General features: G+C 42.8%; 1 protein-coding gene across 4 annotated transcripts in view; it reads right to left on the bottom strand.

Moving 5' to 3' along the window:
- Positions 1-23,970, bottom strand: part of LRRCC1 (leucine rich repeat and coiled-coil centrosomal protein 1) — a 45,510-nt gene that overhangs the window by 18,371 nt on the left and 3,169 nt on the right. For all 4 annotated transcript variants that reach the window (XM_045006137.1, XM_045006135.1, XR_006577036.1 and 1 more), the window contains exons 4-11: positions 20,648-20,815; positions 14,151-14,320; positions 13,843-14,052; positions 12,139-12,341; positions 7,473-7,668; positions 6,733-6,881; positions 5,682-5,886; positions 1,441-1,580 (exon numbers count right to left, since the gene is read on the bottom strand). In XM_045006137.1, the coding sequence (XP_044862072.1) occupies positions 1,441-1,580; positions 5,682-5,886; positions 6,733-6,881; positions 7,473-7,668; positions 12,139-12,341; positions 13,843-14,052; positions 14,151-14,320; positions 20,648-20,815 (1,441 nt within the window). The remainder of the gene's footprint in view (positions 1-1,440; positions 1,581-5,681; positions 5,887-6,732; positions 6,882-7,472; positions 7,669-12,138; positions 12,342-13,842; positions 14,053-14,150; positions 14,321-20,647; positions 20,816-23,970) is intronic.

Here is a 23,970-nt window from a genome sequence, read left to right on the forward strand (position 1 = left end):
TGCCGGGCGGTCCCACTGAACATAGCGCTCGGCTGCGGAGCAGGCGGCTCGGACGCAGCATCCTAGCGAGCTCGACCACGGTCCGTACCGGGGAGCTTACCAGCACCGGACTTGACGGCTCTTACCTGGCCGGAGCTAACGGTGTGGATACTGTCGGTGCCGCGGCAGACATCGGTGCCGGGCGATCCGACTGAGCATAGCGCTCGGCTGCGGAGCAGGCGGCTCGGACGCAGCTTCAGAGCGAGCTCCACCACGGTCCGTACCGGGGAGCTATCCAGCACCGGACTCGACGGCTCTTGCCTGGCCGGAGTGAAAGGTGCGGATATTGTCGGTGCCGCGGCAGACATCGGTGCCGGGCGATCCGACTGAGCATAGCGCTCAGCTGCGGAGCAGGCGGCTCGGACGCAGCTTCCGGGCGAGCTCAACCACGGTGCGAACCGGGGAGCTTTCCAGCACCGGACTCGACGGCTCTTGCCTGGCCGGAGTAACTCTTCATCCTCCAGGAGAGGGGTCCATGCCAAGGGTACGTCGGTAGCGACGGTAGTGCCAGGAGGCCTTGGCGGTACCGGCGGTCCGGTGCCGAGGGAGCGCGCCGTGAAAACTAACTAGCGCTCGGCGCCGAGAGCGGAGGAGCAAGAGCTGCCTCCCTCAGGAGCTGTTTAAAACGAAAGCCCCGCTCCCCTTTGTTCACTGATTAAGGGCCTCACAAATGCGGCACTTATCTGTGAGGTAAGATCCCTCGAGGCACTGAGGAGAAGATCCCTTGTCGGCAGCGGCTTGTGGCCGGCCGAGCATTAGAAAACGCTGTGGACCGGGCATCGGACCCGGCACCGGGTGAGGGGAAGGGGATAAACCCCGACCCCTGCAAAATAAATACACTATACTATTCTACAAACAAACAGAGTTAACTACAACTATAAACAGAACGAGAGAAAACTTCGAGTAGCTAGGGAAGTGGAGGTCAGCTAAGCTGTGCTCCACTGTTCCAACGGCCGTCACGGGCGGAAAGAAGGAACTGAGGAGCGGACGGGCCGGCTGGGGTATATATCCTGCGCTATAGCGGCGCCACTCCAGGGGGCGCCCAGCCGGCCCGCCGGAGTTGCTAGGGTAAAAATCTTCCGGAGAGCCGTGCACGCACGGCACGCACACCTAACTGGAATGCATAGGAGCAATCACTCGAAGAAGAACTGATATGTCCTTCTCAGCACCTACTATGGAGCTGATGAGAGAATGGAAGTAACCTCCTCTGCTATCCTCCCAAAATCTAAATCCGCCATTTTAACAAAAGAGCAGACTAACAGGATAGGACTTCTCAAAATATATATTTTCAAATAAATTGGCTTAGATTCTAACCATAGCAGAACATCCTCAAACAAGCAAACCTGTTCTAGGTTCTGCAGTATTAACATATCCTCTCTGGATTGTGGTAAAGAAACAAACCTGTGCTCTTGCTCTTTTAACATGAGAAGCTCATGGAGTTGATGAACCTTCTCTTTCTGTTGTCGAAGAGATACTCGAAGTAACTGTACTTCTCTCTCAGTCGCTGAAGCTTTAAGTTCTGCCTCTTGAATCTGCTTCATCTGTATAAAATTTATAAAATCAGAGGAACAAGTCTTAAAATTGCTGCTTCTTCCTAAAGCTTTCAATAAAAATAACAGTCTTATTAAAGCAGTGTGTTTATCAAGGGCTATTATTTCTGTGGCAAACACAGTGACTGTTAAGGTATGTTCATAAAAGGCCACGTTTTTTATCACCCCACCAATCTAATACAGAGCAAGACTTGCCCATGAAATATTGAATATAGAGCCAAATTTGCAACAACATAGTGTACCCCATATCAAATGTAAGTGTGTTAACTGAAAATCTTCAAAGGGTTTTTGGCACTTTATAAAAGCCAAGTGATATTTATTTACCAATTTACAGAGCAAGGATTCAGAAGGATTAAAAAAAAAAAAAAAAAGTACCTTGAAAGATTTATTTACTTCAATTATAAAGTCACAATTTCAGACAGAACTTTGGAGAAGCAATGCCACTTAATTTTTAGAATACCTGGTGAAGTCTACACTGTGGACCAATAATGTCTGTAGCTTACTGATTTTGAGTTAAAGTTATTGTCACCCAAAAGCAACTATATTCCACTGTGGATGAGTAAGTCAAGAGAGTCATTAGGCCAGAGAGAGAACAAGCATGAGAATAACTGTTCTCTGATGGTTAGACCACTTACTCAGGACTTAGGAGATGCAGGATCCACTAGGCTAGAAGTTATGAGCTCCCACCCACAAAGACAAAGTATGTGCCTAACTCTAAGTGAAGGTTTGCAGCTGAAAATTTGAAGCAGAGAGATGCTTTCCTGCAGCCTGGATTTCGGGACTTATTTTGGTGAGGGGGCAAGTCTTAGGACCATCTGCCCCCATAGCATTTCCTATTGGATAGTTTAGGTAGGGAGCCACCTCAACTGGCTGGCTTTTGTGAATCCCTTTCTGAGGCACCTATCTCCCTGCATTTGTTGTATGGGGAGCCTGAGCACTTAACTCAGGCTTTGGGAATCCCAGTGATTCCAAATTCTATGGTTAGAATCCCAGTACATGCATCTGACAAAGTGGGTATTCACCCACAACAGTTTATGTTCCAATACATCTGTTAGTCTGTAAGGTGCCACAGGACTCTGTTGCTTTTCAGTGATTTTCTAGGCACCGAGAAGTTAGTGCTCCTGGCTCAGCTTTTCTACATCTAAAACTAAAGGTTCTGGGGGCTGCAGCTCTCAGAACTGCTCTCTAGTTTGCTGTTTTCTCTGGAGTTATTTCGCCATCTTCCCAATTGATATTGGATTATCATATCAATCAGAAGGTCAAAAGACATTTGTGATATTACAATTAGGCAATCTGAGATGGTATAGTTTTGGGGAAGGTAATCTCAATACCTGATGCCCTGTGTCTACATATGTGCCCTGAAGCCCTGCATTTTCAATGGCACAATTTCCTGCATGAACACTGAGGGGAGGGAAAGTGGAGAAGGTACAGAAGCATCTCAGTCAAGGTTTAAATTTTAATTGGCAATGAGTTCCAAATTTACCTAGGAGGGTGTCTAAAGACCAAGTTGCTCAGGCTAATCAAATTCTGTGGATCCATTTATTCTCCACAATAAAAGCATTATTTCTAGTTCTTCATTTTAGAAAGGACATGCTTCCCCATGAGTCACATCTAACGATCTATTCATTCCCATTGTTACTGGAGATGAAATGAGGCACAATCAAGTTTTGTTGTTGTTTTTGAATTTTCATTAAACTTGGTGACTTCTTTCTCAGAAAGAGCCTTGATAAAGGAATCTATAATCTCAATGGGGATATACACTTTGAGATGAAAATTAGCGAGACAATGAAAGAACAAAATTAGATTTATAATATGTCACAAATATATTGTGTTCATATTAATAGAAAAAACAAGTCACTATTCAGGAACTAATACCAAAGTAATACCCTTTACCAGTGATAGTTAACATGATGGTTGAGAGCTTAACCTCAGAGATCGAGCCAACTCCGCACTGCATTAAGGAAAAGAACTCTATAAATATGCTAGAACAGGGATAGGCAACCTATGGCACGTGTGCCGAAGGCGGCACACGAGTTGATTTTGAGTGGCACTCACACTGCCCGTGTCCTGGCCACCAGTCCAGGGAGCTCTGCATTTTAATGTAATTTTAAATGAAGCTTCTTAAACATTTTTAAAACCTTATTTACTTTACATACAACAACAGTTTAGTTATATATTATAGACTTATAGAAAGAGACCTTCTAAAAATGTTAAAATGTATGACTGGCACGTGAAATCTTAAATTAGAGTGAATAAATGAAGACTCAGCACACCACTTCTGAAAGGTTGCCGATCCCTGTGCTAGAAAATGTCTATTATTTGAACTGAAAGACAAGGCAGAATAATAATACAGCTGAGCTGTTGAGAAGAAAATTTAGTTTCAAAGTAATCCTGTCCATTATTTGAAAAATCTATAATTTTTCAACAATGCAGGTCTATAAAACTCTAAAGAACCAAACAGTAGATAGGAGGTAGGTATTCACCTAATAAACTGTTCTTTTTGTAGGTAATAAGATGTCACTGCTACCAGATGGTAAGTATTTATTCCAGGATCTTCCCACCACTAAAGAAATCAGGGGCTTTATGCACCACTAAATAATTACCTTTCTAAAACAAGAACCACCCCCAAACCTGTACATATGGAAGAGCAGGCCTGGATTTAGTTTTCCCTTCCTAAATGAAAGGCAGGATACATGCTTTGGATTTGGAGGTCAATTCCAGACACTCAGTAATCCTAGACTACTTGCAAAATAATTTGATGAACAATACAAGTCTAGTATCTGCTCTTTGTGCCATAGAAAAGCCAAAAAGATCCAATGCCTCTTTTGGTCATAGTATCACCATGCTTTTCCACTTTAACAATCAAAAAGCATCTAATACACTATTTCCTATTTTTTGTTCTGTATAAACTTACAGGCATACAGATCATTTTTTCTGTCAAACAATTTTTGCAGTTATCCTGTATCTAAGTTCTGCAGTATGACTGTTAAGGCCTGTTTTATCAATTTAAAGAATTCATATTTTTAGATTAGTTACAAGCCTCTTTTCATTAATATATACGCTGTTGGGGGAAAACAAAACAAAACACTGAGTCAAGAAGTGATTGACCCTTACCCATGTATCTTATAATACAAGTTTAATACAGTAACTCCTCACTTAACGTTGTAGTTACGACTTTAAGTGAAACAATGTTAAGCGAATCCAATTTCCTCATAAGAATTAATGTAAATTGGGGATGGAGGGGTGTTAGGTTCCAGGGGAGCTTCCCCTACTCTGCAAGCACCAGGGGTGGGGGGCTCAACCCTCAGCCCGCCCACTCCACCCCTTCCCCCAAGTCCCCACCCTTGACCCACCTCTTCTCCCCCCTTCCTCCTCCTTTATTTCACCCACTGCATTCTGTCTCCTCCCCCATCCCTCCCCTCTAAACGCCGCAAGCCAGCTGATAGCCCCGGGTAAGAGCGAGGACTTGGCGCGCCTTCCCCCTGCCTCCCAAACATGGCAATCAGCTGGTTTGTGGCATTTAAGAGGCAGGAGGGAGGAGCAAGGATTTGGCACAGGCTCCCCCTCCCTCCGCCTCCTGCCCGGGGCAATCAGCTGGCTTGCCACGTGGAGGCAGGGGGAGCCTGTCCTCGCTCCTCCCCCTCCCTCCAAAACGCCGCAAGCCAGCTGATTGCCACAGGCAGGGGGAGGTGCTGATCCACAGGGTCTGCTGGCAGGCAGGAGGCGCTGCGGGGAGGCAGGCGTAGGGAGGCTGCCAGCTGTGAAGAAAGCAGGCAGCCAAACAACATAACAGTGGAGCATTGCACAACTTTAAATGAGTATGTTCCCTAACTGATCAGCAACGAAACAATGTTAAGCAGGACGACTTTAAGTGAGGAGTTACTGTACTTTATTGCCTGCCCATTCTTTAAATTTGAAAGAACAGTAATGTAATTAAAATTGCATATTTAATCAAAAATTTATTTTCATAGTAAAGACTAAAATTAAAAAACAGAAATTGAGGCTTGTGACATTTTTAAGGGCTCTTTAGTATTTGTATGTGCTCATTAGATGCCATTCCATTATTGTAGGCAACCAATGCTAAATATATACCCCTGTTGCTTGTTGCTGTACTCTTTGTGTCTCCATCTTGGATAATGTTTCTTCTAAAGTTTGTAGAGCCTTTTGTTGATCCTCCTCTTTATTTCTTGCTTGATTTAACTCATTGCTAAGCCTTTCAGTTTCATCCTTCAATTGCTGGATATCAGCTTGCAGTCCTGTTTTTGTATTTCTCTCTCTCAAAATCAGTTCCTTTAACCTAAACATTAATGTAATAACATAATTAAGAGGGGAATGTACTTATATTTACTAAAAACAATGGTCTCCAACCTTTTTATGCCCAGGATCACCTTTTGAAACTAAGGGCAACCCAGGATCTATCCCGCCCCTTTCCCCAAAGCCCCACTCACTCCCATTCTCCCCCCCCGCCGCTTCGGTCACTCGCTCCCCTCCACCCTCACTCACTTTCACCAGGCTGGGGCAGAGGGTTGGGGTATGTGAGGGGTTCGCAGTGTGGGAGGGGGCTCTGGGATGAGCCTGGGGCAGGGGGAAGGGGTGCAGAAGGGGGTAAGAGGTTCAAGCTCTAGGAGGGAGTTTGGGTGCAGGAGGGAACCCCGGGCTGGCTCAGTGTTGGGGTGCAGGAGGGGGTATGGGGTGCTGGCTCCTGGAGGGGGCACTTACCTCCGGTGGCTCCCAGTCGGTGGCAGGTGCAGCGAGGCTAAAGGCAGGCTCCCTGCCTACCCCGGCACCACACCGCTCCCGGAAGGGGCCAACATGCGCCTGTGGCCCCCTGAGGCTTTTGGATCAGATAACCTCTGCTAGTCTAGATGTTAAAAACTATTTACTTTGAAATGGCTGGGTGTTATCTTTCATTCAGGACTGGCACAGGGAGGAAAGAACTGAACGTATATAACTCATTAGAGAGCCACTTTGTCCATTTGGAGGACAAAAGAAGACCGAGGAACACACTTTCAAAGAGGGGATTTCACTGTAAACCAATCAACTGAAGTCCTGGTATTATTCCCAGTTTACTGCTTAACTCTTTCCTCATTTCTCTATGCCACATAAGCAGTGTGCCTTGGATTAAACATCTTTTTCCCTTTACCTCTCTGTAGTGTACATAGCCATACTCTGAATATCCTTTTCTTCTTTTGACTGTTTCTGCAGTTCTTTGATATAGTCTCTCAGTTTCTTTTCAGCTTGTTCAGCTTTCCACCTCTTCTCTTTCTCCTGATCCAGTTCTTGAACTAATGCCTGAACAAAAAACCCACATTCTGAAACCTTCAAGGTTTAACAAAATGATTGGCTCTTCTGCTTAATTATGTTACTACTGCTTATAAAAATTGTTTGTACTTTCAAGAGGCTGATGGAAGACCAGAGTAAGCAAAAGAATATTGAGTAAATAGAACACAGTAAAACATCTAGTCCAGTCATCCAGAAGAGTTGCATTCATCTGCTTGAGGTGGGAAAGCAGAACAGAATCACCGGCCCAGCCAGGTGACTTCTATAGGAGGATTATATATCATTATGGCTTTGCTTTTTATGGTCTTCTACTTATTAGAAGGATTTATGCTGGCAGAGCATAAATTTGTAGAAGTCTTTTCTGGCAGAGGTGACCATTAAAAATTTATTACAACACAAAATGCGTAGTAATGTGTTGTTAAAAAGTCTGTTTAATTTTTATTATTATTAAAAAACTTCCCTATTTTACAAAACAGTTTAGCAAAATGATCCTACTCACAACTCATTTTAGAGTTTTCCTTGGGCAACATTTTTATTCACACTTGCTCTACTGCAGGTGAAGATTACATTTTTCTATTTACTTTATTGCAAGTAAAAACATACCCTGTAAGTGGATTCCTCTGCAGTACTTGAATTCACGTCTTCTGTTTCTCTTATTTGACTCTTTGGTCTTCCCATCAATTTCTTGGCTGATTTTCCCACCACTTCCAAGTCTGGTGTTTCTGAAGCTGAATTTACACAGTTCTCTTTCATTTGAGAATGCAGACACTTCAGCTTTAAAGAATTCTGCTCCTCTCCCCTGAAGTGGTAGAAAAGTTAATGTACTTAAGAAGTGTACAAAGTTAAATGTCTCTTTACACACTAATGACATTAAATGTCATTATCCTATATCAGAAGACAACAACAGCCGATATTAGAAGCTGGAAGAGTCAACTATACTGAACTGCACATCTAAATTTAGGAGAACAAGTTCTAAACAGAATGGGAATTGACAGTTATAATTACAAGTTTAACTGTAAAAATATGCAGTATTTATGGATATGTTATTTTGAAAGCCATTTAATGGTTGTCTACAGAAACTCTGTCAATCTAAATGAAGTAAGAGAATTTCAAGGGTTTGATTTTAAGGTCAGATCATTGGTATTAACTACATTCTAAATTTCACTTTTTATACGTCACAGTTAGCATGTAAATGACACTAAGACATAATTAAAAAGCTGGCAAGTACAACCATCAAGTATAGTGATCATCAGACATGAAAGGTAGTTATTATTCAAGATGACAGGCATATACTCAGGGCAGCTGCCCCCCCTCCGCTGCTCCTACTACATTCTAGTTTTAGTGTGTTAGCTCGATCAGAGCTAGCATGAGCGAGTCTCCTCAAGCTCGGGATGCAATTCCCAGCCTGAAGTGTGGACATACTCTCAGACAGGTGCTTCAATACAGCCACTAAAAGCGGAAGGAACATTCACTCATGGTTGAAGATCGAACAACTGGGCAAGGACCATTGCAGCAGCACAGTAGCCTTCCATTCCATAAAGGTGTAGAGGAGGATGTTTGGGTCAAATCCAGTTCAAATAGTGGATACAAGTATCTTTTGGGATTCACAGTGGTCCTGGTCATAAATGGGATGCTCAATAGGCAAGGAAGAGAAAGACAAGTAATTGGCAAGGCCAGAGACAGAAAAAGTGAATGGTGTCCTACATAAAAGAATCACATGAATGAGTCTAATCATTTGTTTCTTCATTCACAAAAATAAGGAGGAGGAGGTTAAGTTGGGAAAAAAAATAAAATCCACATTTTTAGTTTGTACAGTGACCCAAGGAAAGGTTTTGACATAGCAGCAGTGTGGGTTTCTTTGGTTTGTTTAAAAAAGAACTAAAACACACACATTCCCTTCCTCGGGCAGGAGAGAAAAAGCAAGAACATAGGATTTAAGTGTGTGATGATAAAGAAAAACTAAGGACCACAAAGTATAAATAAATGGAAGTACACATATATTAAGGTATATAAGCAGTCTACCTGGATGCTTGGTACATAGATAAAACGCCAGCAATTGAGTTATTGCAGAATATTGATTAGGTTTTCTGTGACCTTTTGATTATTTCAAAACTGTTTCCAGAATCTTGACTAATCTATTCTTGGGCTCCAAAATCAAAATTTTACGCATCCTTAGTGAAATCCAAAGAATTACTAATTGTGGAACTTCTATTATTCACAAGCCACAGATGGATATGAAATTAGTTACTGATTCAAGATGTGGGTTACAAATACCTTAACATAAGAAAAGAATACTCTCATATATAATTTTTTTTTTTAATAAAGAGAATGAATTATAGAAAGGGATAAATACAAGAGAAACAAATACTAACAGCCAACTATTTCCATGTGAAGTCATAAACTAGTGCTATTTAATCTTTTACTGTAAGTGGAGTTACTACAGAAAATGGTTAACTGTCCTCAACTTGCAGTCCTTAGCAAAGTCTCCGCTTTCCAGAATCAAGTCCCAAAAGTTTGACCTACATTCTTTGTTTCTAAATGCACAACCTTACAATTGGTTAAGTTAAAACATGTTGTCCAAATGAACCAGCTTACCAGGCTATATAGGTAGCTCTGTATAACTAATTAGTGAGTAGTAAATTATAAGGACCAAGTTTTGTATCATCTGCAAATTTAACCAGCAGTGATTTTATATTTTCTTTCATATAATTGAAAAAGATAATAAATAACATGGGGCCAAGAAACAAATCTATGGGGGACCTCACTAGAAACACATTCACTGGATGATTTCACACTCCCTCTCCCCCACTTAGGCTATACCGTGCTGTGTCGGCAGGAGACATGCTCCTGCCGACTTAACTTAGTCTTTTAGGGGAGGTGGAATACAGAAATTGATGGGAGAGTGTTCTCCCGTCAATTTAATGTGTTCACCAGACCGGCTAAATTGATGCCACTGCATCAACTGCTGCAGTGCTGATTTAGCTCCATAGTGAAGACATGGCCTTAGTTCCTTTTTGAGCTTTCAGTTAGGCCAGTTTGATTTTTGCATAGTACTAATTCCCCCCCAAATCAGAACGTTGCACAATTCTATGTTAAATCTTTCACATAGTTTGTCAGCAGTTACCTTTATCAAACTTGTAAACTCATCAAAAATGCTGTCAAGTTAGACAAAGACCTATTCTCCATAAGGACATGTCAACTAACATTAATTGCGATGTTTTGCTTTTTTTAAAATTGACTGCAACCTATACCAATCTTTCTCTGATTTTGTATAGGATCAGCATCAGACTAACAGACCTAAAGTTATATGGGTCACTCCGTTTAACCTTTCTAAATATATGTACATAAGCACTAGAAAAAGGCTAACGTAAGAACACCTGCGATGTTTGGTTCTTTTTCTACAAGCCTACTTCCTAGGAAGTTGGTATGCCATAGGATCTTTAACAGCAGCCCCAGTAAGCAGAACATTTTGACTAATTATGCCCATCTGCAGCTCCTAGTTTCAACTGGATAAAACAGTCTTGTTTCCTTTGCTAAAATGATTTTCTGAAATGTTGTATTTTACCCCAGATGCAGCACTTAAGTTGTCGGTGAAACAATACTGGGGTTGAATCTACAACTGCATCCACATGGAGACCCAGTCATTTCAATGAGGCTCTGAGGACACAGTTGCAGGATCAGGACCTAGTTTGTAAAATGCTTTGAGATCCTTCGATGAAACACACTACACACATGTAAGACCTATCACACCATTACAATATTTGAGTAATGAATATTTATGCTCTTGAACAGTGGTTCTCAACCTATTTACCATAGTGGGCCACATATGCAGCTCTCTCTGTGTTATGCAAGCTGCAACCACAAAATATATATACTACCTGTATGACCCTGAGGCTGTCATGGGCTGCAGCTATGTGCTGACTGGGCTGCAAGCAGCCCATAGGCTGAGAACCACTGCTCTTGAACCTTCCAAGTGTTCTGTATCTGTTTATTAAATGTATCATTTTCACTTTGTGATTTTCAAGTACACCTCTACCCCGATATAACGCGACCCGATATAACACAAATTCGGCTATAACACGGTAAAGCACTGCTCGGGGTGGGGGGGACCGGTGGATCAAAAGTTCGATGTAACGCAGTTTTACCTATAACACGATTTTTGGCTCCTGAGGACAGCGTTATAATCAAGGTAGAGGTGTATCTTGAGAATGTCCTAGCATACTTAGAAATTGCCCTCCTGTAAAAAATCAAGTAGGTTCTGAAGTATGATGTCGGACCTACACTGACATTTTCTTACAAGCGTAACTGAAAGTTCCAATGATCAAAGGCAGCACTGAAAGGAAGATTCTTTGCCTTCATGTGGGGTCACTGTAGAAGTTATAGTATTTTGGTTCATCAGTACATTTGTTATAGCAATTAAGTACCACTCTGTCCACAGGGTTTTACTTTTAAAGGGAAGTACTGCATATATTGAAGGAAAAACAGAGTTCAAATACAATCTGTCATCAAAGCCATCTACTAATTCAACACTTCCCACAGAGGGTCATGTCCAATACTGTGGGAAGCACAAAGGACTACCCAGGGATGTATGGACAGACTACATTCATTTTGTCAGAGTCTGAGCTTTCATTTAAAAAAAATAAATAAAAAAAAATCTTTGGTTGTCATGGTTATGGAGAGAACCTTCAAAAACATGACAAGTACATCAGTGCAGCAATGTCTGCTTGAGTTTTCATGGAGTCTAAAGCAGTATGTGATATGAACTGTCCTGTTCATTTAAATGAGAGTTAACTCAGAAGCTAGTGAGGATATTTCAGGTGTCAACTTTATTAACCATTCACTATGCAAAGCATGTAAGAAAAAAAAAGTAAACCAATTAAAATCTGCACCAGTCTCCCCCATCATTTCTCAAAGTGGGGGGCATGAAAGACTAATATTAGGAAAAATGAGGCAGAATATGAAGTTTAAAAAACAACCAACCAACCATGATGGGGTTACAGGAAGAACACAACAGCTGGTTAATTGATTATATTTTCCTGAAGTGGAAAAGCTTTCAGAAGTTTAGGACACATTGCACTAATCAATGAAGAGGACATGAATGAAATATCTAAAAACTGGGAACTTCATTAGTGCTATAAAAATCACCACTACAGGCATCAAGCACTTTTATCACCTCAAATACAAGATTTCAAGTTAGAGCTAAATTAATTCAGGAAGTACTCGACCTTTTAAAACCTTTTGGATATTTTTGTGTCCAATCTGAAAGTACCTGTCAGTTATTTTGCCTTTCAGATGATTAGCATGCCGCTTAGTAGACAAGGTAGATTTACAATAATTAGGGATCTTGCTTCTTTTAGCCACCTTTCTGTTGTTCTCTTTTCCACTTCCACACTCACTCTCAGAAGTCAGATCAGTGTCCCTCTGTGCTTTGAGAACTTTCAAAGGAGTGCCTGTTCTTGAACAATTAGACACCTAAGAACAAAAACAAGTTACTTTATTATTTTAGACTAACAGTTACTTAAGCAGTTTCTAAAGTGATTTTTTTCAAGTCTACTTTGAAGGATTAGGGTTTATGAAATAGCTTTGATAGAAATAGATTAACTAATGAAAATTCCACAGACTGTAGCTAATTAGCTACATTTATCCCCCTTTGTCAGTCAACCATTTCAGCCTTTCCTTTCCCTGCAGGAAACTCAGCTATGCTGGCAGAACAGTGTGCCAGATCATGTGTAATTGCTTACTCATTACTCTTTGAAACTCTGCAGTTACCAAGGAAAGTTGTTAAAAAGTTGTTTCTCATAAGGAATAGTTAAAACTCTTAACTATTTTCAGTTAACATGGAAGGGAAAAAAATTCCCCAGTATAAAGTTATCTGACAACAAGGTTATAAACATAAATGTGGGAATAAAGTATACTAATAATTTGCTCCCACATCAGGTTGGAGGATCCACAAATTGAAGACCCTCTATTTTAGTTCATCCCATCTTCTGAGGATTAGGGCCCAGCATTGAACAAAGGTATGTGCCCCCAAAATCATGCCCCTTTCTGCCCTGTGAAATTATACTGGTTCAACTCTCTACAGATGTAGATGTCAGACAGCACCTTAAGTATTAATTTATCTTACCAAGTTTGTTCATAACCAGGAGATCATAGAAATGTAAGGCTGGAAGGAACCTCTAGAGGTAATCTACTCCATCCCCGCCGCACTGAGGCAGAATTAAATATACCTAGACAAACATTTTGTCTGGGATGGGCTAACTTATTCTTAAAGACCACCAATGACAGCCTGTTCCACTGCTAAATTATCCTTCTAGTTAGGACCGCTTTCCTAACATCTACTGGAAATCTCCTTGCTGCAAATTAGTTCTCGTCCTATCCTTGGTGGACATGGAAAACAACTGCGTCTATTGCTTGTGTGCATTTAGTCAAGATCTTATAAATATGCCAGGGACACCATGTACTACCATTATAAAAAACAAAAAACAACCACCACAATACACTGGAAAATATCCCCCACCCCCATAGGTAAATTCAAACTGATTGGGCCATTATTTTGTATCATTATTAACTTTCACGGTGCTAGGATTATATCACTTCTCATATTTCTGACTGGTTTGTGGCATGTGTCAAAGGATTAAAGAAAAATATTAAACTTCATAGCCAACATGATCAGATAACAGACAGCATAATGGACTAACTGGACCACACATTTGATCCAGTATGCCAATTCCTATGATCTGTTGTAAGTATTGTCTAGTTTTTCAAGTTTACGAATGTTCTTATATTGTCCCCTCACCACTCGTGGCATCTGATAACCCCCAAAATTAATGTGCACATATTAATATACACATTTCTCTCCTCACTCTGCCACACCGATATCAGCCAGCAAGGACTGGATTTTTGTCATCACAGATGCACATCTGAAACATAAAGGCCTTTTTGTGTAAATGTGATGTACCTTAAGACTAGTTACCTTCTTCAAGAGCTGTGAAATTTGATCCTCTAGTTTTTTGATCCTCATCTCACTGTATAAGTCATTATCAATTTTAGTCCTTTCTGGTTCTGAAGAGGAGACTGGTTCTGAAGAACTGAAGGTACTTTGTGTTGGTATACTTGCACGTTGTCGAAACTGAGCTAACACCTTATCAATATGAGGAGTGATCACTCGCAAGTTAACACAACTCTTCAATAAATACAAAAAAAGACATTCAATAATCATATCCAACATACCAATAATTAAGTTAGTACAGTTTTTACCCTTGAAAATAGCAGTGAGAGCACCTGTTCTTCATGGCAGGGGGGACTGGGTGAAACCAAATAATCCAAGAGACCTTCTAAACATTGCAAATCTGATGAATTCTCTTCTGTGAAGTTTACTGGTTCACCAAATACATTCCTTCCATCTAGGACTGTTAGCTGAGGCAAAGTCTGAAGGATGATCTCTCTGTAACCTTTAGGGATGAATTATTCATAAATTTATTTCGATTTAAATATAAAAGATGCTTGCCAGATTCTAGGCACCAAACCTATTAGAAGTAAAATATACAACATTAAAAGCAGGAAGAGCCACAAAGGCCTTCCTCCAATATAAAGCAGCCAGTCAACAGGAAACATTATAGAACAAAATCCTCCAGGAGGTTGATAATTGAAGCCTTAATCACATTGGGATTTTTTTTTTTTTGCCTTGTTGTAGCTACAGTGATGAAACTGCACCGGGCAAACCCCAGTGTACGCATGCTACACCAATGTTTGCATGAGGATTGAATAAAACTACCTTCTATGTCCTGGATATGCAAGAAAAAATACGAGACATGTTTTGATAACCCAACTGATTTATTAAGCAAAAGGAAGTATTATCTGTTGTTGGGGAACTGAAGTGATGGTGACTAGAAACAATCTCCTTTAAGATTTCAGACCTAGTAAATCTTCTCACATCTAGTTTTTAGTCACAGACTGGAAGAGGAAAACAAGCTTTCCTGATTTTTTTCTGCTCCCAATAAATTTCTTAACTTTCAATAAACTAGTCACTGACTTGAACTAGTTAAATAAATTGAAATGAAGAAAATATTCTCTGTGTGACAGATAATACAAAGATAATATATCTGGTTGCAGTAAGTTTATATTAAATTTATGACTATTTTGTGAATCATTGTGGGTTAGGAATTTTATTTCACTCCACAGGGGAGCATTACCACAGCTCTTCCAGGAACTAAAAACAGTGTGGGACAATCACTGCAGTCCCTGAGACTGTACACAGCTCCAGAGAAGAATTACCCTTGGGGAGATTGATTATATACCGTATTGTTCCGAGTATAGGCCGCTCCTGATTATAAGACGCACCCTTAAAGTTTGGTGCTATTTTAAAAAAATTAAATTTTTAACTTTTTTTAACGTAAAGAAAATATACACATTAGTAGAACAGTAAAACAGTATTTTATTTAATGAATAGGAAGACACGTACCAGTATTTTTAACACTTTTAACACTTTTGGTAGTCCTGCTTTTGACGGCATATGTTATATACTCAGAAATATTGAAAACTACCGGTATTTTGTAGTTATACTGTAAATAAAGAAGGGAAAAGGAATGGACAACAAGGAGACTGATGGGAACAGTTCTCACCCTCTCCCCTGCACAACAATCAACAACATTAGCAAATGTTCTTAAGTCATCCCTCTGAGAAATTTTAGTCACTTTCACTACCTGTCTCTCCATCAATACCGGTATCTGCTCAGGTTTTCATCACTACTTCCAATGCTTTCTACATCACTCCCACTGTTTTCTTCATCATTCTCCTGATCCACTTCTTTCTGATCTTCCCACAATACATCATCTTCACTACCATCCAATGCATTTGACAGGCAACATTTTTTGAATCCTTTGATGATTGATTCTGAAGATATCATTGCCCACGCAGAAATAATCCACTGACACAGCAAAGCCACTGATGGTTTCTTAATTTTGCCGCTTGGTGTGAGGGCATGATCTCCAGCCACAAGCCATTCAGAATACTGCTGCCGTAGATGGTCTTTAAATGGCTTGTTGACAACAACATCAAGCACTGGGAGTTGGGATGTCATACCCCCTGGTATTACTACCAGATCTGATTTCAAGGATGCGATCTTACTTTTTACATCAGGTGTTAAATGTCCTTTAAATGCATCCAATACCAGCATTGCTTTTTTTGCAAGAAGAGCACCAGGCCTACTCTTCCAAACAACTGATAGCCAATCATTCATCAGCTCCTTGCTCTTCCATCCCTTTTCGTGACATCTGACAATTAAGCCTCTTGGAAGACTTTCCTTCGGCATAGTTTTCCTTTTAAGTATCACATAAGGTGTCAGCTTATGACCATCAGCTGTAACAGCTAACATTGCTGTGATACGTAATTTTTCATTGCCTGTGGTTCTCATAAGAATGGATTTTGCTCCTTTCTGATCCAATTTGGCTCAATGGATAGTTGTGCTTTTTCCTGAGCTCTATGACATACCGTTGGAATGCAAGCAGCTTTTCACTGAAGTCAACAGGTAGTCTTTGTGCAAGTGTTGTCCTGCGTCTTAGAGAGAGGCCATTTCTGAGCATAAATCTACGGCACCATCCAAGGCTTGCTTTAAATGCATGCCTGGGAATTTTTAATTCACTGGCAATTTCCAATGCCTTCAATTGTATGATTTTTCGGGTGACAGGCATTCCATTTTTTCTTTGCTCTTGAATGAAGGGAAGCACTGCTGCATCAACTTCACAATACCTGCCTTTCTTAGGCCCTCTGAACGATTTCCTCGTAGAAGCCGAGTTTTCTAGTTTCTTCTGCAGCAGCTTCCATCTACGTACATTTTTCTCATCTAGGTCGTATTTTCTGACAGCTTCCCTATTGCTTGTTTGTTCAGTGTATTTTAAGACTTTTATCTTAAAGTTTGAATCGTAACTTCGCCTTTTCCTTTGGCTGGTTGAATTTCGAATCTCCACATGATCAACCATATTGGTATTTTAAGTTAGCCCCTGTACAAAAAAAACCCAACAACCTCATCCTCGACCCTCAGCCCTTCCTTTCCCTCTTAGCCACCTCCTTATTCTCTCAGCCTACCTCTCCCTCACACAGTGCCCACTACTCACCCTATTAACAACCTCCCCTCAGCCCCCTTCTTCATCACACAACCCCCTCCTCACCACTTATCTCACGTTGTGTCACAGCCGATAACCCGCTCTCAACTTAAGCCCCTCCCACTCCCTTTATTCACCCCCACAGTGAACTGCTCACAAGTATGGTAAATACCGGTACCGTAAATACAAGAATCATAAAAACCAAAGACTCATAGAATCATCTGATCTAATATTGACCGCTGGAAATACCGGTACCTGTATACCATATACCGTATCCTCCCGAGATAATACCGGTAAAAGTAAACAAACGCCCTCGGCTCCCAAGTCAGCGTGCAGAGCTATGGATACCTCACAGGGACGTAATGCTCCAAAGTCAGCATGGGGAGCTACGGATGCCTCACAGGGACGTCATACCGGTAACATGTGGGCTTCTCCAGCAGTGGTGTGTTGGCGTGGTGGCTCCTGTCCGGCTGTGTCCCAGATCTCCCGGTTGAACTCGCTGCTCCAGCTGGTGTTTTTTGAGTGGGGGGTCGTGGTCATCATCCCTGCAGGGGCTTCGGTTGTCGGCGGAGGCCGGCGGGGTCTCAAGAAATCCCGGTGTGTGCCTGAACCCCTCCCTCTAACACAGGCCTGCACAACTCGTAAAGCGGCGAGGGCCACATTCCTCCAAAGAAAACAGCTGAGGGCCGAAACCTCCCAGCCCAAGGAAACACCCCGCCCCAGGGCCGCCCAGCCCTGCGGAAACAAACCCTCCTTCCCCAGCGCCGCCCCACCAAAACAGCTGTGGGCCAAAAAGGAGGGTTGGGGGTGGGGAGGTGATACTTTATTTTAAATCAACCAGGAGCTCCCAGCTAAAGAGGTGGCTGGGAGCCCTCAGGGTCAAATTAAAGGGCCCAGGGCTCTGGCGGCTGGGGGAACCCGGCAGGACCGGCTCTAGGTTTTTTGCTGCCCCAAGCAAAAAAAAAAATTTGGCTGTCCCCCTTCCCAGCCCTGGGCTCCCCCAGTACCCTCCTGCTGCCCCAGTCCTGGGCTCTCCCCCCACCCACACCCCCTGCCACCCCAGCGCTGGGCTTCCTCCTTTCCTCCCCACCAGTGCCCTCCCTCCACCCTGCTGCTGCCCCAGCCCTGGGCTCCCCCCCACCAATGCCCCCCCCACGCCTCCTGCTGCCCCAGCCCTGGGTCACTGGTAACTCGCTCCCAGGGCGGGTCATTCAGCCGGAATTTTGGATGTGCACAAAACACAGACAGGATTGGTTCCCATATGGTTACAGAGCTGCAGTTAAGTGGAACAATTTTCAGCTTGTGTGATTGGAGGATATCTGGATGCATATTATAAACTGTCCTACATAAATGAGGAAAAGTTGAGGTGCCTTTATTATTCTTTTGTTCCACTCCTTCTTTCTATGGGGAATCTGCCAATGCAATATCACTGTCTTCCTTTCAAACAAACAAAAAGGCAATGGCTGTTGAAAATAGCAATTCCAGCCCTAATAAGCATTTCTTGCTCAATTTTATCCTACTTTTTCTACAGCAAGTTACAGTGGATCAGTATATTTGATTTGGGAGAAATGAAGTAAAAGCTGCCCAAACCGAGCTTGAGCACTCCTGAATTTTGAGGTGTTCAAATCTGGAAGGCAGGTGCTGGGGGTGGGAGAGGGCTGTGGGCTCCATGGGGGAGCATGGCAGCAACTGTCTGGAGCTGCACTGAGCCAGACACGCTGGTCTGAGTGGCACAGTAAGCGGTTTGGGGGTTGGAGAAGGGGTAGGGAGTTCCAGGGGGCAGTCAAGGGACAGGGAGCAGGGGGGGTTGGATGGGGCAGAGTTTCGGAGGGGCAGTCAGGGGACAGGCAGCAATTGGATAGGCATGGGAGTCCAGGAGGTTTATCAGGGGACAGGTAGGGGGTGGGGTCCTGGGGGGAAGTTGGGTGGGGTCTCAGGAGGGGGCAGTTGGGGACAAGGAGAAGGGAGGCTTAGATAGCGGCTGGGGTCCCAAGGGGCAGTTAGGGGCAGGGGTCTAGGGAGGGGGTAATCGGGGGACAAGGACCAGTGGTGCTTAGATAGGGGGTGGGGGTCCTGGGGGGCAGTGGGGCAGAGGTCTGGGGAGGGGGCAATCAGTGGCCAGGGGCTGAGATTTAAAGGGCTCTGGGCTCCCCGCCGCAGGGGGCAGTCCAGAGCCCTCTGATTCCCGGCCGCGGCTGGGATTTAGAGAGCTCTGGTCTCCCCGCCGCAGAGGGCAGCGCAGAGCCCTTTGAATCCCGGCCCCGGCTGAGATTTAAAGGGCTCTGGGCTCCCTGCTCCTGCGGGCAACCCAGAGCCCTCTGACTCCCGGCCGCGGCTGGGATTTAAAATGCTCTGGGCTCCCCGCGGCTGCCAGCAGCCCAGAGCCCTCTGACTCCTGGCCGCGGCTGGGATTTAAAGGGCTCTGGCCTCCCTGCCCCTGCGGGCAGCCCAGAGCCCTCTGATTCCCGGCCGCGGCTGGGATTTAAAATGCTCTGGGCTCCCCGCGGCTGCCAGCAGCCCAGAGCCCTCTGACTCCCGGCCGCGGCTGGGATTTAAAGGGCTCTGGTCTCCCTGCCCCTGCGGGCAGCCCAGAGCCCTCTGATTCCCGGCCGCGGCTGGGATTTAAAATGCTCTGGGCTCCCCGCGGCTGCCAGCAGCCCAGAGCCCTCTGACTCCCGGCCGCGGCTGAGATTTAAAGGGCTCTGGTCTCCCTGCCCCTGGCAACTGTTATAAACACCTTCATGCTAAAGATAATTGAAATGTGACTCAATTTTCAGCATAACATTTATCCAAGGCATTCTTTCTGTACTAATATTTTCAGTTTAAACATGTCTATTTAAAAATGCCTTTTCCTAATCAGTATACTACATATTAAGTTTAATTACTTCTTTTAATTCACAGTTTCAGTTCAGGCTCACCGTGACCTGGAATGGTACCACTGAATACATTGGGACAAACTTAGTTCTTGGAGGATCATAACTGATTTCTTATGAGATGTGCACAAACTGATAACTCAAGTATTATCACTCTCATCACCAGCATGCAGAACAGAGTCATATTTTAGTTATGTCGTGACACTTCTCTGAACATGTTGAGAGCACCCTGGTACAATTCTATTAAGGAGCTGAAGAGAAATTTTTTTTAGTTCTCAAATTTTGTCCACAGCGTGGTCCACATTTTAATACAGACTGTTTCACAGAACTCCTCTATGCCCATTTGCAACTGACTAAAATCCCTGCTACAGCAATTAATGTGTTTAGGTGTCTTAATGCTATTTACCAGCTGGAAACAAAAACAGGCAGCACCAGATGACCAGCCAGTTCTCAGCTGACCTTTGACAACTGCTGCTCTTGAAAATAAACAGTTTCTCTGATCAGGCCTTAATGTTTAAATGTAGCAAAAAATAATAGTAGACTACTTTCAGCATGCATGGTATATTGTACAGCTAGAAAGGAAGAAAAACTTTAATGGTTTTGACAGCATGAATCAGGGAGTAGAGAGATTTGATCACAAAGGTCACCACAGTATGACAGAATTTAGGTTTTTGATGGCTGGCCATAATTTATGAAGCAAGCTACTAGTTGCAGAAACTAGATCACAGGTTTACAAGGCACAGAAGCCACTGATGTTTGGACAGTAACTAGAGTTCAAAGTAATTATCTAGTATATTATTCATACCTGTTGTGTCACAGACTGGATTGCCCTTTCCATTTTTTTCTAAAGTAAGATTGGTCAAGTAGTGCAGTCCCATCATACATTGGAGTAAATGGTTAATACTACTTATGCAGTTGCTGTGGAGATCAATGTGACTAATTTTATGACTGGTTCCACGAAGGTCTAGAAATCCTGTAAAATTTAGAAAAATACAAAGCAGTGACTTCCATTACAAACAAGTATTTAAAGAACAAACATTTCCTAAGCTGGTATACGGCATTTTACAGGAAAGCTATCAACCCAAAACAAAAAACAAAACTTTAAAATATTTTACACCCTGAAATTATCCAACATTTGCCCCACTTCCCTCCCAAGATTTATCCATTATAAGACAATATTGCATTAATGTTAATTTTGAGAAGTAACTTTTAAAAGGGATTATATTGTCAGTTTAAAAAAAAAGTTCTTTAAAAATAGAGAATATTCTGCTTGAAGATCTATTTTAGTAAATGCAAAGTGCATTACTAAGATTGCAGTTTACACTCTATTCAGCTTAGTTAGGGCCAGCACTTAGAATAAAAGTTATATTTATTATGTAAGTGAATCCTTAAAGAGATCTGTAGGATTAAAAATGTGACCAAAAGTCAGTCTAATCATACTTCTTATTTTGGAAATAGTTCACTGAAAAGGTTTTAATTTTAAAAAGATTACTGTACTTCTATGGATATTGTAATAGTCTACTTTAGTGGATGTAATCCTTCATGGGAATTTACACAGCAGTAGATCCCCCTATTCCATCCCAACCGACTCCTCCTCCTCTCTCCCCCGCAAGCACTATCACACAGGAAACAAGGCTCAGCGCTTTGAAAAACAGTGCTCCCTCATGTCTAGTTGCCACTACCTCCAATTCTGCTGCACGTGTACTGTCTGAAGCCACTAAGGCGGGGAACAGGGAGACGAAGAGGGCGGGGGATGTGAGCCCACTAGGAGCCTGTGAGCCAGTTGGGCTCCCAGGAGGGAGCTACCAGCGGACTGAGAGACCAGGCTCTCAGCTCCCCACACTGCCCCTTGTAGGTCGGTGGAAGCACTCCTGGTGAGGACACCCACCACTGACCCAAAAAGGGTAGTATAGACATGCACCAACACAGTAATTACTGTGTGGTTGTAAATTAAGTTTCTAGTGTAGACATACCCTAAGAAGTAGTCTGTATTTGCCTCACAGTTGTGAAACTTAGGTCATGATCCTGCAAGTTGCTTGTAAGAGTAAGCCCTGTGTCACCTGACTACATATTAATTCATGGTTCCATCACTGGATTATATATTTTAGTATTCATGGCCAAATTAAGTGTGAGGATTACAAATCTACAGGTTTAATTAAAAAAAGACTGTAAAACACTGACAAGAAGTTCATTAAAAGAATGTTAAGCATCTGACAGAAGACCACAAAGCTATTTCTATAGTTATTTGCTATACCGGTAAATTTCACAATAATGTGAAATATTCTTCAGTGGGATATAGTATGTAAACATAATACAAGTGAAGGTAGCTAATGAAGTAAGCATTTTAAAATACTGCATTTATGTAAACTTTGTCTTTGGTTCTCAAGCTCTAAATACTGCCCATTAGTATAAGCACACATCACAGATAATCAGCTACTGTGCTTATGGTTCCTGCCTGGTAATACCTCAGTTGCTGCTGACCTGCTGAAAGAGGATGAAGTGAACTCCACTTGAACGTACATAACTCAGATTTTAAGGCCAGAAGGGACCATTGTGATCATCTAGTGAGTCTGACCTCCTGCATAACACAGGCCATGGAACTTTCCCACAGCAGATCTTTTAAATCTTGATTTAAAAATGGTCAGTTATGGAGCATCCACCAGGATTATTACTGAACATACATAAATCCTCTGGTGAGAACCCATCACTGTTCCCTTTACAAGGGAACCAACAGCAACACATCCTCACCCCCAACTCATCATCCCCAACCCATCTCCAAATACCAGCGACAATCCCCTAATGAGATCAGCCACATGACCCCAAAGAACAGCCATCAGCCCCAAATCAAAATAGCTTCAACACACACACCCCTCCTTCAGCCCCAGTGCTGTCACCGCAACACCCTCCCCTCCCCAGACCCACCCTGCCCTTCTCCTCCCTGGTGGACTCCAGACAAAGCCCGGCCGGTGCCCAGCGGGGGGCTACCAGTGCCTTTGCTGCAGATGTTGGACCAGTGGCTGCTGAATCCCAAGTCTGATCTTGAGTCTTCTCCCCCAGTGGTCCTGTGCCTGGCTTGGTTCCTTCCCTTCTCTGCTCCCCACCCGCCACCCCCAACCCTGCTCTGTCCCCCAGCAGTCCCATGCTCGCTCTGCCCACCCCACCCCCCGCGGCACTACCCAGCTTAGCTCCCCAGCCCAGCTTCCTCCCCCTCCCTCCAAGTCCAACTCTGCCCCCCTAGCAGTCTTATCGAAAATCACTATGGTACTGTGATGGGAAGGCCAGTTCAACTGACAGGGCTGCTGTGTCTGCAATTTCCATACACAATGGCATTGCACCAGCAAAGAGTGCATCACTGCAGACAAAATTAAGTGCAAAGATTTCATGATGGTGCTCTCACAATAGTAGTGGCAACACACATACCATGTGTAAATACATTTGTGTGTTGATGTCAGGCTTATATGTTTTGTAGATGATAAATACTGCAAGCACCACTGGGAACATTTTCTCTGTTTAGTGCAAGACAGCTTGATATGACTCATTATCATTGTATATTACTGTTAACAGCATATAATTTGAATTTGCTGTCTACATGCTGTGACCAAAAATAAGATATGATGTCTACTGCAGGAAGCTAGTCTAAAAATTCATTTTCAGAGAGGCTGTTCTCTTATAATAATAATAGGAGATATACCAATCTCCTAGAACTGGAAGGGACCTTGAAAGGTCATTGAGTCCAGCCCCCTGCCTTCACTAGCAGGACCAATTTTTGCCCCAGATCCCTAAGTGGCCTCCTCAAAGATTGAACTCACAACCCTGGGTTTAGCAGGCCAAAGCTCAAACCACTGCGCTATCCCTCCCCCACTGCTTCTGAGTTCAAAAAGTACCTATAATACACAAAATGTAGGCCACCTACCTCACAGGGGTATTGTGAGGGCAAGTGATTAAAACAGTTATTTGGGAACCTCAGATGAAAGGTTTTACATAACATTACCAGGAGAGTAATTATCGTAATAGTTCTAATACTCTGAATTGTGATACCCAGATACAGGATATCTTGAAGTGCTTTATCAAGTTGGGAAGAATTTGCATTTTACACATGAAGTTACCACAGCAAGACAGTGGCAAAAA

The sequence above is a fragment of the Mauremys mutica genome, chromosome 2, assembly GCF_020497125.1.
Source record: "Mauremys mutica isolate MM-2020 ecotype Southern chromosome 2, ASM2049712v1, whole genome shotgun sequence".
Lineage (NCBI taxonomy): Eukaryota > Metazoa > Chordata > Testudines > Geoemydidae > Mauremys > Mauremys mutica.